The sequence below is a fragment of the Myotis nattereri genome (assembly GCF_964212035.1).
Source record: "Myotis nattereri genome assembly, chromosome: 6".
NCBI classification, from domain to species: domain Eukaryota; kingdom Metazoa; phylum Chordata; class Mammalia; order Chiroptera; family Vespertilionidae; genus Myotis; species Myotis nattereri.
The window spans coordinates 10,578,914-10,597,270 of NC_138081.1; the positions used below are offsets into that span (position 1 = coordinate 10,578,914).

The following is an 18,357-nucleotide window of genomic DNA, read 5'->3' on the forward strand; positions in this document are numbered from 1 at the left end:
GCATTCCATATGAATTCTAGGATCAGCTTGTCAATTTCTGCAAAGAAGCTAGCTAGGAATTTGATAAGGGATTGCATTGCATCTGTGGGTTAATTGAGGAGTGTTGCCATTGTAATGATATTTATTTTTCTCCCCTTTGAGCATTGGGATATCTTCCCATTTATCTATGTCTTCAGTTTCTTTTCTTTTTTTATTTAATAAAGTTTTATTTTTCAAAATGTATAGCCAGTGAGATCTGTTGTTCATACATCTTCTCCAGTAGCTGGAACATCCCCACCTTTGGTGTTTCTGGTGTAAATCACTGAGCTCTGTGCTTTGAGACTAGTTTAATAAGTCCTTTACTGAGGAGCTCCTGAAGGGCTGCCCTGGCCAAGGAACCATGAATCTTCAGTCTCTCCGAGGCCACAGCTGGGGTTATAAGCTTGTAGTTGGGAACTTTCTTGCAGAGCTTGTCATATGTTGCTTTGTCAAATAAGACCAGGTTATTGAGCTTGTCCCGAACTTTGCCTTTGGACCACTTCTTTTTGGCCTTGCCCCAGTCTTGTTCATGGGGATCTTTGTTTTTCTTGGCCGACTTTCCAGCATCTTTCTTCTTGTCCTTGGGTGGCATTGCGGGACTTAGAGAGCAGGGATGTGCTGCTGCCTTGCCAAGATGTCGACCCAAGAGGCTTCAGTTTCTTTCAACAATATTTTACAGATTTCAGTGTACATCTTGTACCTCTGTTGTTAAATTTAAAAAAGAAATATATTTCTTTTTTTTAAAATATATTTTATTGGTTTTTTACAGAGAGGAAGGGAGAGGGATAGAGAGTTAGAAACATCGATGAGAGAGAAACATCGATCAGCTGCCTCCTGCACACTCCCCACTGGGAATGTGCCCATAACCAAGGTACATGCCCTTGACCGGAATCTAACCTGGGACCCCCTTGAGTCCACAGGCCGACGCTCTATCCACTGAGCTAAACCGGTTAGGGCAAAAAAATATATATATTTCTTTATTTCAGAGTGGAAGGGAGAAAGAGAGAAAGACAGAAAAATCAATGATGAGAGAGGATCACTGATCAGCTGCCTCCTGCACGCCCCTCACTGGGGATCAAACCCACAACCTAGGCATGTGCCCTTGGCAGGAATCAAACCTGGGACCCTTCGGTCCGCCGGGCAATGCTCTATCCACTGAGCCAAGCCGGTCAGGGCTCTGTTGTTAAATTTATACCTATTTTATTTGCTTTGATACTATCATAAGTGGAATTGTTTCTTAATTTCATTTTCAGATTGGTCATTGGTAGTATATAGGAATAAAATAGATTTTTGTGTATTGATTTTGTATCCTGCAGAACTTGTTAGCTATAATAGTTTTCTTTAGTGAATTACTTAGGATTTTTCTACATACAAGGTCATGTCATTTGCAAGTAGGGATGGTTTTACTTCTACTGTTCCAATTTGAATGCCCTTTATCTCTTGTTCTTGCTTAAATGTCCTGGCTAGAACCTCCAATACAGGTTGAATAGAAATGATGAGAGTGGGCTGTGGGGAGTGGCTACAGTGTTTTGGCCAGTCTTGGACTAATGAAAAGACAGGGTCCTCTCATTGCCACGTGCAGGACTCAGCTGGAGGGCAGCGCCCTCTCAGCACAATTATAGCCAACAGCTATAGTTGTAAGCTTGAACCTATGGTCCGAACACGTGGCCCCACGTGCCTGTGTGCTAGAGTTCAGGTGCATGTAATTGAGTGAGGTTGAAACTCACGAGAATGCTGTAAACAACTTGATCACGCCCCTGCTTTGCCTCGTGGCATCTGCTATAAAATAAAGACACGGCTTGTGGGCGCTGGCACTGTCTCCTCATCAGGGAGCAGCGTCCCACCGAGTCCCAGCTCAGATCTTAGGGGAAAAGCTTTCAGTCTTTTACGTTTGAGTAATGAAGTTAACTTTTACCAAGTTGAAAAAGTTCTGTCCTTAGTTTGTTGACCCCCCCCCGCCCCCCCGCGTGAAAGGGTGTTGGATTTAGTCACATGGTTTTCCTGTGTGTATTAAGATTGTCATGTGTTTTTTGTCCTTTAATCTATCGATATATGATCTATTACTTCGGTTGATTTTCTGATGCTAAACCAACCTTGCTTTCCTGGGATAAGTCCTACTTGGTCTTAGTGTATACTCCTTTTTATTTGCTGCTGGATTTGGTTTGCTGGTATTTTATTGAGGACTTTTGTATCTATATAAGAGATTTTGGTCTCCAGTTTTTATTGTTGTTGTGATATTTTCAGTTTTGGAATCAAAATAACTGGCCTCAAATATTAAGTTGGGATGTGTTTCCTCCTTTCTGATTTTTTTGGGAAGAGTTTATGAAGAACTTGTATTTGGTAGAATTCATCAGTGAAACCATCTATGCCTGGGCTTCTCTTTGTTAATTCTCACCTGAGGATATTTTTTCCATTGATTTTTACAAAGAGTGGGAGGGAGGGAGGGAGGGGAGGTGGGGTGAGAAAGAGAGAAAGAGAGAGGGAGAGAGAAAGAGAAACACATTGATTGGTTGCCTCCCACATGCACTCTGACTGGGACCAGGTATCAAACCTGCAACCCAGGTATGTGCCCTTGACTGGGAATTGAACTGGGAGTCCTTCAAGTGAGTCGGCTGACACTGTCTAACCACTGAGTAACACCATCCAGGGCTGGCTTCTCTGAAGAAAGTTTATCAATTACTAATTCTCTATTGTTTTTCTGTTCTTTATATTAATACTTTCTGTTTACATCATTATTATTATTTCCTTCCTTCTGCTTGCTTTAGGTTTAGTTTGCTTTTCCCCTCATGTTTTAAGGTAGAAGATTAGTTTGATTTAAGATTTCTCCTTTTTAATGCAGCCATTTACAGGTATTTAAAGACTTTCCCTCTAATCCAGAGGTTCTCAACCTGTGAGTCTCGACCCCTTTGGGGGTCGAACGACCCTTTCACAGGGGTCACTTAAGACCATCGGAAAACACATATAATTACATATTGTTTTTGTGATTAATCACTATGCTTTAATTATGTTCAATTTGTAACAATGAAAATACATTCTGCATATCAGATATTTACATTACAATTCATAACAGTAGCAAAATTACAGTTATGAGTAGCAACGAAAATAATTTTATGGTTGGGGGTCACCACAACATGAGGAACTGTATTAAAGGGTCGGGGCATTAGGAAGGTTGAGACCCACTGGTTTGTTGTTTTTATCTATCTCAAAAGTATTTATAATTTGCCTGTGATTATTTCTTCTTCTTTTCTCTCTCCCTCTCTCCCTCCCTCCCTCCTTCCTTCCCCCTCTTTCTCTCCTTCCTTCCCTCTCTTCCTCCCTTCCTCCCGCCCTCCCTCTTCCCTCCTCCTCCTCCCTTTCCTCCCCCCCACCCCCCTTGTATTAGTTCTAATATGTATTAGTACTGGAAACAGTAATAACTGCTACTGTTTTCTGGATGACAGCCACTTGTTTAAAAAATATATTTTATTGATTTTTTACAGAGAGGAAGGGAGAGGGATAGACGGTTAGAAACATCGCTGAGAGAGAAACATCAATCAGCTGCCTCCTGCACACTCCCCACTGGGGATGTGCCCGCAACCAAGGTACATGCCCTTGACCGGAATCGAACCCGGGACCCTTGAGTCCGCAGGCCGACGCTCTATCCACTGAGCCAAACCAGTCAGGGCTGACAGCCACTTTATATGTGTTATTTTCCTAATTCTTATAGAAATTGTGTGGTTGGTGAAATAGTGGTTTCCTGTTTTATAGATAAAGAAACTGAGGCTTAGTCAGTTCTCCAAGGTTTCACTTAGCAAGTTAGTAGCATGACTCTTCAGGGCTTATGTTGTATGCTATATTTCTACTCTAAGCTACTTGGAAATAGTGGTGATACCTTTAAATAGAAGGTTAAGCTGGATTACATTTAATACTTTCTAGAATAGAATAGAATAGAATTTTTCTTTCATTTAAACATTTACAATTTAGGTCTCTCCTCCTGCAAACATTCCCAGGACTTTGTCTGGGTGCTTTTAAATGTGTGTTGTGAAAGCCCTGCTGAAATAGCTTTTGATGGTATTTTGTATTCAAAGTCTGATCTGGAAGATAACTTGGGTCCACAGTTTGTTAAATTTTGTCTTAGGTGAGCCATTGCTTTCAAAGAGCAAGTGTTTAAATATTTTATTCATTTTTTTTCTATACAGTTGGAGGCTTGTGGGGCAAAGAAGAGTCTCTGTTGACCATTTGAAAAATTGACCAAAGGAGTTAGCATACATTTTATGCTTCTTACCAGATTTCTGTTATTATAGTGTTGTATAAAGGATACTTTTTTTTGTATCCTTTGTAATTTATAATTATATGGAACACATTACAGCTAATCGGTAAATACCAAATGATGAAGAACTTGGAATAACCTTTGATCATCCCCCTTTTCTGTTTGTTTCTTCTACCCCACAATGTAAACTTGGAGCCTAGAATTTTAGGCTCAAATTAAAACTTCCAGTGAAACCTAATTTTTTCCCTTCACTCATTCCTTAAAAAGAAAAGAGAAGAGAAAAATTAAACTTTGAAGTGTGCATCAGTTTTCTGGAATGAAATGCAAGGACCTACAGCCAAGTTCACGCTACCCAGCAAAGCTATCATTTAGAATTGAAAGGCAAATAAAGAGCTCCCCAGAGGAGAAAAAGCTGAAGGAGTTCATCCCCACCAAACCAGTATTTGAAATGTTAAAGGGTCTTCTTTAAGAAGAAGAAGAAAAAAAAATATGAACACCAAAATGGCAATAAATAGATATCTATCAATAATTGAATCTATATAAAAAAGTAAATAAGCAGAATAGAAACAGGCTCGTAGATACAGAGAACATTTTGACAGTTGCCCGGTGGGAAAGGGTGAAGGGATTAAGAAGTACAAGCAGGTTGTTACAGAATAGTCATAGGGATGTAAAGCACAGCATGGGGAATATGGTCAATAATATTCTAGTATCTGTGGTGTTGGGTATGAGATTTATCGGGATGATCACTTAGTAAATTATGTAATGTCTAATTAATGGGATGTACACCTGAAATTAATATAATAATGTGTATCAACTGGAATTGAAAAATAAAAATTATTTTAAAAAAATCTAGTCCATCCAGTGTGGCTCAGTGGTTGAGCATAGACCCATAAACCAGGAGTTCACAGTTTGATTTCCTGTCAGGGTACATGCCTAGGTTGTGGGCTCAATCTCTAGTAGGGGGAGTGCAGGAGGCAGCTGATCGATGATTCTTTCTCATCATTGATGTTTTTCTCTCTCTCCCTCTCCTTTCCTCTCTGAAATCGATAAAAACATTTAAAAAAAATCTAGCCCTAGCCAGTGGTTAGAGTGTTGGCCTGTGCACCGAGCGGTCATGGGTTTGATTCCCCATCAAGGTCACATACCTGAGTTGCAGGTTCCATCCCCGGTCCCAGTCGGGGTGTGTGCAGGAAGCAACTAATCAATGTGTCTTTCTCACATTGATGTTTCTCTCTCTCCCACTCCCCTCTCCCTTCCATTCTCTCTAGAAATCAATGGAAAAATATCATCGAGGATTAACAAAAAAAAAAAAAAAATCTAAAAACTTAAAAAAATAACTCCACATGATTTCCTCTTGTTGATCTCTTGCTCAAGTTGCTCTCTATTACTGATGTATTCAGCATGGGTAATCCTTTGTTACTTCTCACTAATCTGTTTTAGGTGTTATTTCTAAATTTACTGAACTGTACTTATATTTTCTACTAGAGGCCTGGTGCACAAATTTGTGCACCTGTGGGGTCCCTCTGCCTAGCCTGTGGGATTGGGCCAAAACCAGCTCTCTGACATCCCCCAAGGGGTCCCGGATTGTGAGAGGGCACAGGCCAGACTGAGAGACCCCACTGGCACACGATTGGGGCCGGGAGGGACTGTGGGAGGGCTCCAGGGCATATCTAGCCTATCTCACCCAGTCCCGATTGGCTGGACCCCAGCAGCAAGCTAATCTACCGGTTGGACCGTCTACCCCCTGGTGGTCAGTGCATGTCATAGCGACTGATCGACTGCCCCCTGGTGGTCAGTGCATGTCATAGTGAGTGGTTGAGTAGCCTTAGCATATCGTTAGCATATTACACTTTGATTGGTTGAAAGGCCGACTGGTTGACCGGACACTTAGCATATTAGGCTTTTATTATATAGGATGTTTGTCTAGTTTTTATAGAACTCTTTCCAATTTATCAGTGTGTTTTGTATCTTGACCTGTATATCTGTATTTTTCTATGATGGATGGAAGCTAAATTGGAGTATTTGGGTTTAGTAAAGAGAATAACTAGAATCTGAGATCATAGAACTTTAATAAACCTTTTGGAAGAAATATTGGTAGTTGGAACTTGCTGAACCTTTGTTTCTTTTAGGAAACTTGATAAACTGAGGGTTGGGAAGGGCTCCTGGAAGTGCTTACAGATAACAGTGCGTTCTGAACACTTAATGATACATGGGAGAACCCTGTGATAATTTCATAACCTTGTAGTTTTCCTTGTGGTGATTTCCTTTTCACTTTGGTACTTTACTTGACATTAATAATCATAAGCAGAATGAAATGTTCTGTATTTCATCTTTTCCTTATCTGTCTCTTGATAGAATTTCTTAGGAGCAAGGAATTGGTCTAATGAGAAGAGGCTAGAGATGTGGGTAGTTTATGAAAACTTCTGATTTGATTTGGTGCTACTCTTTCATATACATTCAACCATCTTGCCAATTTTCATGGAGTTGGGAGTGTGGTAGAGTCCTCTAGAAGAGAACATGAAAAATGGTTTCCAAGGAGGCCTAGCCTAGCACAGAGATGCTGAGGTATAGGAATTCTCACACTATTTTCCTTTTACCTGGTGGCCTTCAAAGCTTGAAAGAAGGAAGTCAAAGCAATTTCAAGGCCGTTCTTCCCTTGTTGGGCACTGTGCTAACAGGGAGTGCCACACTGTGCAGAAGCATGTGGCTGGTGGGATGAGAAAGAGATGCAAGTTAGTGCATAGGCTCTGCTCCTTGTTAAAAATAAGTATCCATTTGGCACCTAACACCCTCCTTCATTCTATGAAAGCAAGCTAAGAACGGCATTTGCTATCACTCTTAATGTACCAAAAAGTCATTTAAAGGTTGTTAGGGCTCCAGTGGTTTGCTCTTTGTTTCAAATGAAATATCTTTTCCTTTTTTTCCATGTCTCCCCATTCACACTGTAGACCAGGAAAAGGGTTGGGGCTGAGGTGTATATGTGGTGTGTTTACTCTGCCTCCTCCTTCTATACACTGTAAGAATGCAGCCTGGGGTAAGCACTGGGAGGCCAGGAAATATCTTAAAAAATTTTAAAAAGTATTGCATGCTTATTTTAAGCAGTTCATAATTGTGTAAAGCATAAAGTTGTCTGTTACTCCACTCCTTCCTTTAATGTATCATTAAATGTTGAGAACTCACTGTTATCTATATAGTCATCTCCTCCTACTTTCTGGAGATGACTACTTCTTGGTATTTAACCTTTCAGGCCAGAGGGTTTCTTTGGTGTAAAGAATAAATGTATCACTTTGGTATGTTTGATGTTTATAACCTTTTCTTATGGAACTTGACTGACATCATTTTTTTGGGGCACTTTGTATTTCTTAAGAGGAAGTAGGACCCTTTGGACTTTTTATGCTCTGAGAGTTGACAGAATATTCTGTTAAAAACCTATCCCAAAAAGTCACAAATCCTCAGTTATTTCCTTTCTTTAGTGAAACAGCATTTTGGTTGTAGGTGTGGTGAAAGGCCTGAAAGCTGGAGCTGTGATCTGGAGGCTTTTCTAGTTACCTGTTGCTTCTTAACAAACACTCCAAAATTTAGGGTCATAAGAAACAATGATCATTTGTCACAGTGGACATGCTCAGCTGGAAACTGGCATAGCATCACTTCTGCCGTATTCTCCAGTCAAAGCAGAGCTGTGATCTGGAGGCTTTTCTAGTTACCTGTTGCTTCTTAACAAACACTCCAAAATTTAGGGTCATAAGAAACAATGATCATTTGTCACAGTGGACATGCTCAGCTGGAAACTGGCATAGCATCACTTCTGCCGTATTCTCCAGTCAAAGCAGTTACACGACCCGCCTGGATTCAAGGGGAGGGGATTTAGACTTTATCTTTCAATGAGAGGAGTGTGATAATTTGAAGAATTTAAGAAAATGGTTTCTGACGCAGGTTGATAATATTATTGTATGTGTATTACAATACAATATAAGCTGAGTATGTCGATTCCTACTCCCTCAAGAGTCTTACTAGGCCAGACTTACTCCTTCTCTGTAATTCAGTCTACTCTAAACAGTGTCCTCTTAGAAACTGTGAAGTGTTTTTGGAAGTGATAAAGTGTGGTTTGAAACCAGCATGGTTATAATTTTCCCACTTATTTGTCTTGCTTATCCTTCAAGATGCTTATCTTTCAGAAGTTTATGGTGAAATTTCTTTTTTCTGGTTAGATTTTAAAAATGAAACAAATTTTGGAATTTGTTTTAGAATTTGAACTTTCCTGTATTCTGGGGTGTGTTCAGTGTTCTTTCACCTCTGTACCTATGCTCTTGCAATTTCCTCTGTTACAGTATGTCTCCCATCATCTATCCAAGGCTCTTATTAAATACCTGTACCACTTTTTCTGATCCTACAATAAATGTTGGTTTTCATTTGCTCCGCTTACAGCACTGGCTTGTGTGCACATGTCTTGAGTTCATTGTAAGCTGTTTGAGTGCTGAGACCATCTCAGACATCGTTATTTCTTCCACAGTACCTCATACTATGCTTAATGTCTTGAATGAAATATACTTCTAGGTGCACAATATTCCATTGAACCCAAGACTTAGCAGAAACTACTGAGTGTTATAAAAAAGTAGAAAATGATACTATGAAGAAAGTCATCAAGCATCTAATAATGGCAGCTGATATTTCTATAGCACTATATAGTATACAAACTTTTTTACCTAAGTTCAGTTGTACATTTTGGCTACTTTTGGGATGGTTGATGGTATTTTCTCTCCTTAACAGCTGAGTAGAGAGAGTTGAGAACTTGCTCCAGCTCCTCATCTAGAAAGAGGTGGAGCTGGAATTCAAATCTAGTATGTAAGTGTTTGAAGCGATTGTGTAATTTTATACTTGTGATTTTTATTCAGCTAGGTTCTGCTTAAGAAGAAACATACCTGAGACACAAAGTAAATGGAAAGACCATAATTGGCCTAGTCGGTGTTGTTCAGTGGTTGAGCATCGACCTAAGAACCAGGAGGTTATGATTTAATTCCCAGTCAGGATATATGCCTGGGTTGTGGGCTTGATTCCCAGTAGGGGCCGTGGAGCAGGCAGCCGATCAATGATTCTCATCATTGATGTTTCTATCTCTCCCTTTGCCTTTCTGAAATGAATTCTTGGCTTAAGAATTCTTGGCTTTACTAAAATAATTTATTTTTCTGGTGGTACATTAACCAGAGAGTTAATTTGCAACAGTTTGATTTAATATCATTCTTTGGAAATGTATTGGATGTGAAAGTTCCTTTTTATATTTTTATCTTTTGAGACTTTAAAATATAAGTTTTAACTGTGTAAAGATTTTTGCCCAAGTTAACAAGTGCTAATAAATCTTATCAGTTAGCTTCATACTGGATGGAATACTCTTATTTAGTATTAGACAATCAAATCAGCACTGTAGACACAGAAAATGATTTGAGTGACTGTTTTCTCAATTCTCTATAGTATGGTACATAATTAGTACCATTCTAGATGATAGGAGAGAAGTTAATCTATCACATACAAAGGATGCCTTAAGAATTAGGTTGGCAACTATTGCTCACAGCCAGATCTATTCAAAGAACTAAGACTTTAAAAAACAAGAATGGTTTTGAAAAAAATAATATTTCTGTGAAAATTATATGAAGTTCTAATTTCATTGTCCAAACATAGTTTCATTGGAACACAGTCACATTCATTTACTTAACTGTTGACAGCTGCTTTCGACTGCCAGTGGCAGAATTGAGTAGTTGTGACACAGAGACCATGTGTTCTGAAAAGCCTAAAATATTTATAAAAAAGATTTGCCAACTTCTTCCTTATGCCGTTAGTACTTAATTTTTTTCCTGTGGAACCACAATTGAGAAAAGCTAAGACTACCAATGAAGACACCTGTTAGATTGCTGTAGCATTCTTTGTATTTAAGGCGGTGGTGGTGGTGGTGGGGGGGTACGGGGGGCGGAGGTGGCCAGTTTGTGTATCACAACTGTTTTGAGAATTTGATCCTCTTTTTTGCACTTGGCTTTGACAGTTGATGCCTGGATTGGGCACCCAGGTTTTATTTTGTTCTAACATGCTGAGTTTGACTAATCTATTGTATTTGACACTTTGAAAAGCACTTTTTAAATGGCTTACATTGAGTTTTGCTTTTGAGAAGCTACTAGTTGGCAATTCTAAACTGGACAGATTGAGGCCAGGTAAAGCCTGTAGGTTCCTGTCAGACAGCAGTGAAGTTAAAAATCACCTGCTGTCAACACTAGGTAATTTTATTATCATTTTCATTTTTAAGTAAATGGAGAATCATTAGATTCCTGGAGCTGCAGCATTCAATGAGGAAAATGAGTAGTCTGCCTCTGTGGAATATTTCCTTTGTCTCTGTAGCCTCATCATAAATTAATGTTTGCTAACCTCGTTTTGGCTTTGGTTAAAAATTATATCTCTGGTAATTTTTTGATTAGAACATGCAGAAATAGAACTGCTTGAATTGTCATAACTTAAACTAGCCACATAACTTTTAAACTGGAGAGGGAGCTGTCTAGCTTAGAAAGTGACTGAGTTTATCAGTGAAGAACTGAAAAAAAACAAAAACAAAAACAAAAAACCCACAAAAAACAGGAGGGATGTATTTGCTGCCTTAATGCTGGTAGTTTTATATTATGTGAAGCCATAGACAATTATAGAAAGGGATAAGAGAATTGTTGAGAAAGCTGTCGACTTCTTCCTTTAAACTTCTGTTTTGTGTGGAACTTTTAGAACTTTGATCTAGCTTTGACAAGTGAGGTTCTTAAACATGTTTTCCTTTAGAAGTAGATCTTTAAATAAAAAATCAACTCCAAGGTTGGACAGAAGTCTTCTGGCACATCAGCCAATAGTGTTGTATTTTTCAAGTAATTGAAAAAACTGCCTTGCAAGTTGAGATAAATTAGCTCAGATTCTACATTCTTACTGCCCTTCTGCAGTATAGCCAATGGCCAGAAAGATGGTGGATGGAGGAGAGGTGGGGAGTGCAGGTGCACCACATCCTAGAGCCAGAGCTCTCCTTTTTGAGTTGCTTTGTGCTACTTCTTTTCTCCTTTTGTCTTACCCCACCCATTTTTTGGTGGTGGGGAGTAGTAAGTAATTTATGAACACCTGTCTGCTGGGGTCCAACCCCAGCAGGTCTAGGGGTCCCCAAAGGTGTGGATGGAGTCGGCGAAGAAGGAATGACACAGAGGCAGCGTTCAGGTGATCATCATAGCCGGGTTCTCTTGTCAGGGTCTCCAGCCAAGTTCTGTTCAGGATCTCCAGCGAAGTTCTGGTTAGGATCTCCAGCCAGGTTCTGTGTCCATGTTCTCTTGCTAGGTTCTCCAGGTTCTCCAGCCAGGTTCTGTAGCCATGTTCCCTCGCTAGGTTCTCCAGCCAGGTTCTGTAGCCATGTTCCCTTGCTAGGTTCTCCAGCCAGGTTCAGTCACCAGGTTCTAGTCAGGTTCTCTTGCCATCTTCTATCCAGGTTCTGTAACCAGGTTCTGTCTCTAGGTTCTTCAGCCAGGTTCTCTCGCTAGGTTCTGTAGCCAGTTTCTGTCCAGGATCTTTTGCCATGTTCTCTCGCTAGGTTCTGTCTTTAGGTTCTGTGGCCAGTTTCTGTCCAGGATCTGTTGCCATGTTCTCTCCAGCAAAGTTCTTCTGTCTCTAGGTTCTGTGTAGGTTCTGTGTCTAGGTTCTGTGTCCTGTTGTCTTGTTACATCTGTGTTTATACCAGTTGATTCCAATCCTATCAATCTCTATTCCAAAGGTTAGGGTGTTTCTTATCTCCATTCCAGGGAGTAAAGATTATGTAGCTTAAGCATGATTGTTCGTAGTTAAAGTGATTAATTACCTGCCTGGCACTTAGTTAAGGGGTTTTATTCCCTCCCTAACTTCAGGGAAAAATCCCCACCTGGGGAAACAACCTTTCTCGGAGAGGTGACCTTGGTTAAAACACATAGCGCCAAGAAGGTAAGCAAACATTAAGAACGGTATGTCATATATGCCAGGTCCCTTGAAACATATGCTGTGCAGATGTTTCTTCCCTGCAGTGACTGTGTCAAGCAGCAAGGATGGACCAGCTCCCGGCACCTGTCATCCCCAAATTATTTGCCTCATTTAATAATTTACACCTGTGCTGTTAGTATATTGATTTTAAAACTTTACCAGGTTTAAGATGAAATAGAGTTGTGATGATAGTAGGAAAATGTGCTGAAGGATAGCTGATGGACTTAAAAGTTGACTTAATCAAGTGCATTGTGGGAGGGATTATGATGGTCCCTAGGAAAGAATGAGTAGTGAGGCTTTGTGGGTTCTGCCACCCTCTCCCTTTCTTTTCCATAGTCTCATCTAGGTATGGATTCTTCTCTGCCTTATCCCTTCCTCTCTCCTCTCTCCCCCTCCTCCCTGGTGCTGCCACTACTGTCTGCTGCCGGTGCCTATGAGATGGCTGTGTTGTAGTAGCAGCAAGTTGAGCAATGGATCATTAAAGAGAACCCTAGAGGCCCGGCGCATGAAATTTGTGCACGGGGACGTTCCCTAGGCCTGTCCTGTGATGAGGGGGCCATCTTCCTCAGCTGCCAGCAACTGGCCCTGCCCCCTGCCCCCACCCACCCCCAGTTCCCTGTTTGCCATTGGGCAATTGGAGGCTGCCGGCCGGGAGGAAGAACCAAAAGGATAGCCATTCCTGCCCCTCGTCAGCCCTGCCCCCCGCTGCCGGTTGGCTTGGCCTGGTGCTGCCCACGTCTGCCACCACCCACCCCAGGTTTCCTGTTCCCCATCAGGCGATCAGGGCCTGTGGGCTAGGGGTAGCTCCTGCGTTGAGCGTCTGCCCCCTGGTGGTCAGTGCACATCATAATGACCGGTCATTCTGCCGTTCAGTCGATTTGCATATTACCCTTTTATTATATGGGATTTTATTATATAGGATTGTGTTCACCCTGGGCACAGTCCCATTAGGTTTACTATTCAATGGGGGCTTGCTTCTAGCCCTTGAGTAACTTATCCCAAAGGGAATATAGATAAGAATAAACATATATAATTGAAACATAACCACTAATACATAAGTGTTAGCAGAAACAAGATGATTTCCTTTCAGTTGAAGCTCTTTGGAGCCAGTCAGGAGAGGCCTTTTGGAAGAGGTTAGATTTTCTTTCTGTGGAAGAATATACTGAGATTAATAAAGCGATTTTAAAAACTGGGATTAAGAATGGGATTGGAAGTGAATTAGTCAACAGACGTTCTGCTGTTGACTTTTTGCCAGGCATGGTTTTAGGTACTGGGGGTATAAGAATAAGTCTCTGCCCTCATGTAGCCTATGTGAGGGTGACATATCTACTGGGTGATGCAGTTACTTAATGCAGCAGAGGGCCTAAGTGAAGTTATGGTGGGAAGTAGTCTAAGAAATGGGATAATGTCCCCTCTAAAAAAAGGCCATGGTGAGTGCTTTTAATTTTTTTTGTTAATCCTCACCAGAGGATATTTTTTCCATTGCTTTTCCAGAGAGAGTGGAAGGGTGGGAGGAAGAGGGGGAGGGGAGGTAGAGAGAGAGAGAGAAACATCGATGTGAGAGAGATACATCTGGTTGCCTCTCACATGTGCCCTGACCGAGGGCAGGGAGTGAACCTGCAACCCAAGTATGTGCCATTGATTGGGAATCAAAACTGCGATCCTTCCGTGCTTGGGCCACCTCTATAACCACTGAGTTATAGTGTTGAATAGTGTAACAACACTGCTCAGGGTCCCTCTCTGGTTTTGTTAGTCAAATGAAAAGCAACACCATTCCTTTCTCTTCTGGGGGTTGTGGGTGGCGGTGCAATGACTTTATGAATCTAAAATCTAGGTTGCATTTCTTTCTTTCTTTTTTTTTTTAATAACTCTTTATTGTTCAGATTATTACAGTTGTTCCTCCCTCCCCCCACCCTCCATAGCTCCCGTCCACCTGGTTCTCACCCCATCCCCTGCCCTTACCCCCCCCCACTGTCCTCGTCCATAGGTGTACGATTTTTTTCAGTCTCTTCCCACACCCGCACACCCCCTTCCCCCTGAGAATTGTCAGTCTACTCCCTTTCTATGCCCCTGATTCTATTCTATTTACCAGTTCATTCTGTTCTTCAGATTTTTTATTCTCTTGATTTTTAGATTCACTTGTTGATAGATATGTATTTGTTGTCACTTTGTTCATAATTTGTATCTTTACTTTTTTCTTTTTCTTCCTCTTCTTAAAGAATACCCTTCAGCGTTTCATATAATACTGGTTTGGCGGTGATGAACTTCTTTAGCTTTTTCTTATCTGTGAAGCTCTTTATCTGACCTTCAATTCTAAATGATAGCTTTGCTGGATAGAGTAATCTTGGTTGTAGGTTCTTGCCATTCATCACTTTGAATATTTCTTGCCACTCCCTTCTGGCCTGAAAAGTTTCTGTTGAGAAATCAGCTGACAGTTGTATGGGTACGCCCTTGTAGGTAACTAACTGTTTTTCTCTTGCTGCTTTTAATATTCTCTTTGTCTTTTGCCCTTGACATTTTAATTATGATGTGTCTTGGTGTGGTCCTCTTTGGATTCCTTTTGTTTGGGGTTCTCTGTGCTTCCCGGACTTGTAAGTCTATTTCTTTCACCAGGTAGGGGAAGTTTTCTGTCATTATTTCTTCAAATAGGTTTTCAATATCTTGCTCTGTCTCTTCTTCTGGCACCCCTATAATTCTGATGTTGGTACGCTTGAAGTTGTCCCAGAGGCTCCTTGCACTATCTTCATATTTTTGTATTTTTTCCTTTTGCTTTTCCAGTTGGGTGTTTTTTGCTTCTTCATATTTCAAATCTTTGATTTGATTCTTGGGATCCTCTAGTCTGCTGTTGGATCTCTGTATATTATTCTTTATTTCAGTCAGTGTATGCTTAATTTCTAATTGGTCCTTTTTCATATCCTTGAGGGTCTCACTATATTTCTTGGAGGTTTCTAGAAAATTCTTGAGTAACCTTATAACCGTAGTTTTGAACTCTATATCCAATAGTTTGCTTTCCTCCATTTCTTTCATTTGTGACCTGTTTCTTTTTCTCTGCATTTTTATGCTTCGCTGTGTGGATAGAGTGGCTTTGTGTGCTAGGTGTCCTATAGGGCCCAGTAGCTCAGCCTCCCTAATTACTTGAGGTGGACACTCTTGGTGCACCCCTTTGTGGGCTGTGTGCACAGTCTTGTTGTAGTTAAGCCGTGATTGCTGTTGGTATCAGTGAGTGGAATGGACCTCCAGGCCAATTGGCTGTGAGGACCAGTTGTGTCTACAATGGGAGAACTTCTGTGCTGGAGACACCTTTATGGGGAGGATTTGCTTCAGTGGGGCTTTGGCGCTCACTGAGTCTGCCCAGGTTTTTAGGTGGAGAAAGGCCAGGCCATTCATATGCAAAAGCCTCTGCGCCCAGCTTGGGTGGGGTTGTAAATTGAGTGGGGCAGGGTTTCAGGGAATCACCAGGGTGGAGCAAACCGCAATGGCTGCCAGTCTGCTCTGCCTTGTAAAGGTCCCAGAGTCTGTGTCCTGTGGCCCCGTGCAGGAACAATGACTGCTGAAGCACCTTTGTGAGAAAGCTGCCCTCACATTCCAGCCCAATGCCAGACAGTCCAGTTTCTCTCCGTATGAGTCTGGGTCCCCAAATTCTCACCCGGAACTGGAGTTTAGAGCAGTCAGGAGCTTGTGTCTCCCTCCCGATTGAAAAAGACAACAGTGTACCCAGCTGCTAGCTCCTTTCGCGCGTGCCTCCTTACCTCCGCTCTTCCGCACCTCTGCACCTCCTACTGGACTCAATGCACTTTTCTCTTTCCTTCTAGTTGTAGAATTTCCACTCAGCCAGCCTTCCCGTGGTTCTGGATGGTATTCATTTTGTCTTTTAGATGTAGTTTTAATGTGGTTGTGCGCAGCTGCAAATTCAGGTGTTTACCTATGCTGCCATCTTGGTTGTCTCTGTATTTCTTTCTTTATTAATTTTTAAAAATATGTATTTTTATTAATTTCAGAGAGGAAGGAAAAGGAAGAGAGAGATAGAAACGTCAATGATGAGAGGGAATCATTGATTGACTGCCGCCTGCACGTTGGACCGAGCCTGCAACCCAGGCATGTGCCCTTGACCTGCATCGAACCTGGGACCTTTCGGTTTGCAGGCCGACGCTCTATCCACTGAGCAAAAGTGGCTAGTGCTGGGTTGCATTTCAAAATGGGCGAGCCGCCTGACTGGCATGGCTCAGTGGTTGAAGGTCAACCTGTGAACCAGGAGGTTTGATTCCTGGTCAGGGCACATGCCAGAGTTGTGGGCTTGATAACCCAGTATGGGATGTGAAGGAGGCAGCCAATCAATGAGTCTCTCTCATCATTGATATTTCTAGCTCTCTCTCCTTTTCCCTTCCTCTCTGAAGTCAGTAAACATATATTTAAAAACAAAATGGGAGAACATATGTAAACTTTATATATTATGAATATACACAGTTAATGTACCTTGTAATTTTTGCTGCCTTACTCTTTGAGGTATAACTAGGAAGAATTTTCGTTCTGGATAGAAACTGGAAAATAATGACTGTTCATACTCAGGCATAATACTGCATTATGCTCCCCCCCCCCCGCCCCCCGCCCCCCCCCCCCCCCCCCCGCCCCAATTCAAGGTTCTTAGAGTTTACACACTGGAAACACAGCTAGGCAAAAACATAGAAGTTGTCCAAAGAATAAAGACAAGTTAAAAGTTCTTCTAGCAAAAAGTACATTTTGAGATTATATTAGTCTTGAATTCTTAGCCCTGTCATTGATCCAGGATGGTTATCTGTCAGAGCATTATGCTTTTCTTGAACTCTGATATTGCACACAAGGATGATCCAATAACCTTCCATTTTTTCCTTGGGATTGGTTCAGTTTCTTCTTTGTCCTTATTTCTGTAAGCTCATTTGCATGGCTTTAAGTAGAAACATTCTTTTTGGATCCATGACCTACCTCCCTCCCTCCCTCCCTCCCTCCCTCCCTCCCTCCCTCCCTCCTTCCCTCTCTTCCTCCTTTCTTTTCTTTCTTTTAATCCTCACCTGAGGATATGTTTATTGATTTTTATAGAGAGGAAAGGAGGGAAAGAATGAGAGAAGGGGGAGGGGGAGGGAGCCAGCCATCAATGAGAGAGATGAAATTACTTTTCATACTCGCTCCAATCAGGGACCAAATCTGAAACCTAGGTATGTGCCCTGAATAGGAAGCAAACCCATGACCTTTCAGTGTTAATTCTCACGTGAGGATATTTTTCCATTGATTTTTAGAGTGGAAGGGATGGGGAGAGCAGAGAGAAACATTGATGTGAAAGAGACACATGGATTGATTGCCTCCTGCTTGCACCCCTACTTGGGGCTGGCCAGCGATCAAGCCTGCTTGGGATCAAGCCTGCAGCTGAGATATGAGCCCTTGACCGAAATCAAACCCACCGTGATTCTTTAATCCATAGGCCAATGCTCAATCCACTGAGCCAAATGGCTAGGGCTCCCACAGCTTTTTTATCCATTCATCTATTCACGGGCACTTGGGCTGTTTCCAGATCTTACCTATTGTAAATAATGCTGCTATGAACATAGGGGTGCATATATTGTTTCTGATTGGTGTTTCAGTATTTTTAGGCTATATTCCTAGAAGTGGCATTGTTGGGTCAAATGGGAGTTCCATGTTTAATTTTTTGAGAAAACTCCATACTGTTTTCCATACTGCACCAGTCTGCATTCCCACCAGCAGTGCACTAGGTAGGGTGCCGTTTTCTCCACATCCTCTCCAGCACTTGTTTGTTGATTTATTGGTGATAGCACTTCTGACAGGTGTGAGGTGATATCTCATTGTGGTTTTATTTTGCATTTCTCGGATATTTGTAATATTGTCAACAATTTTAAAAAAAGGGGGAGAAAGAAAAAAGAAAATAAACCCTGACCACATGATGCCTGTTGGGTTTATTCCAACCAGGCAAACCTTGGGCATGTTAGCTCCACCTGGGGTCAAGAATGGGGGGTGGGAGTGGGAAAAAAAGAATGGGGGTGTGTGTGGGAAGTATAATTCAAATGGGTGCTGTTACAAGTGACAAACCCCAT

At 41.5% G+C, this 18,357-nt stretch overlaps 2 protein-coding genes across 3 annotated transcripts in view; one reads left to right on the forward strand and one right to left on the reverse strand.

The window, feature by feature from the left end:
* The window catches only part of ZFAND3 (zinc finger AN1-type containing 3), a 343,389-nt gene that overhangs the window by 19,505 nt on the left and 305,527 nt on the right, over positions 1-18,357 (forward strand). The window lies entirely within an intron of this gene.
* LOC308521374 (small ribosomal subunit protein eS25-like) lies at positions 299-610 on the reverse strand (the record flags this gene model as incomplete). Its single annotated transcript, XM_081094372.1, has 1 exon — positions 299-610. The coding sequence occupies one exon, from the start codon at positions 608-610 to the stop codon at positions 299-301; it is 312 nt and encodes a 103-aa protein (XP_080950498.1).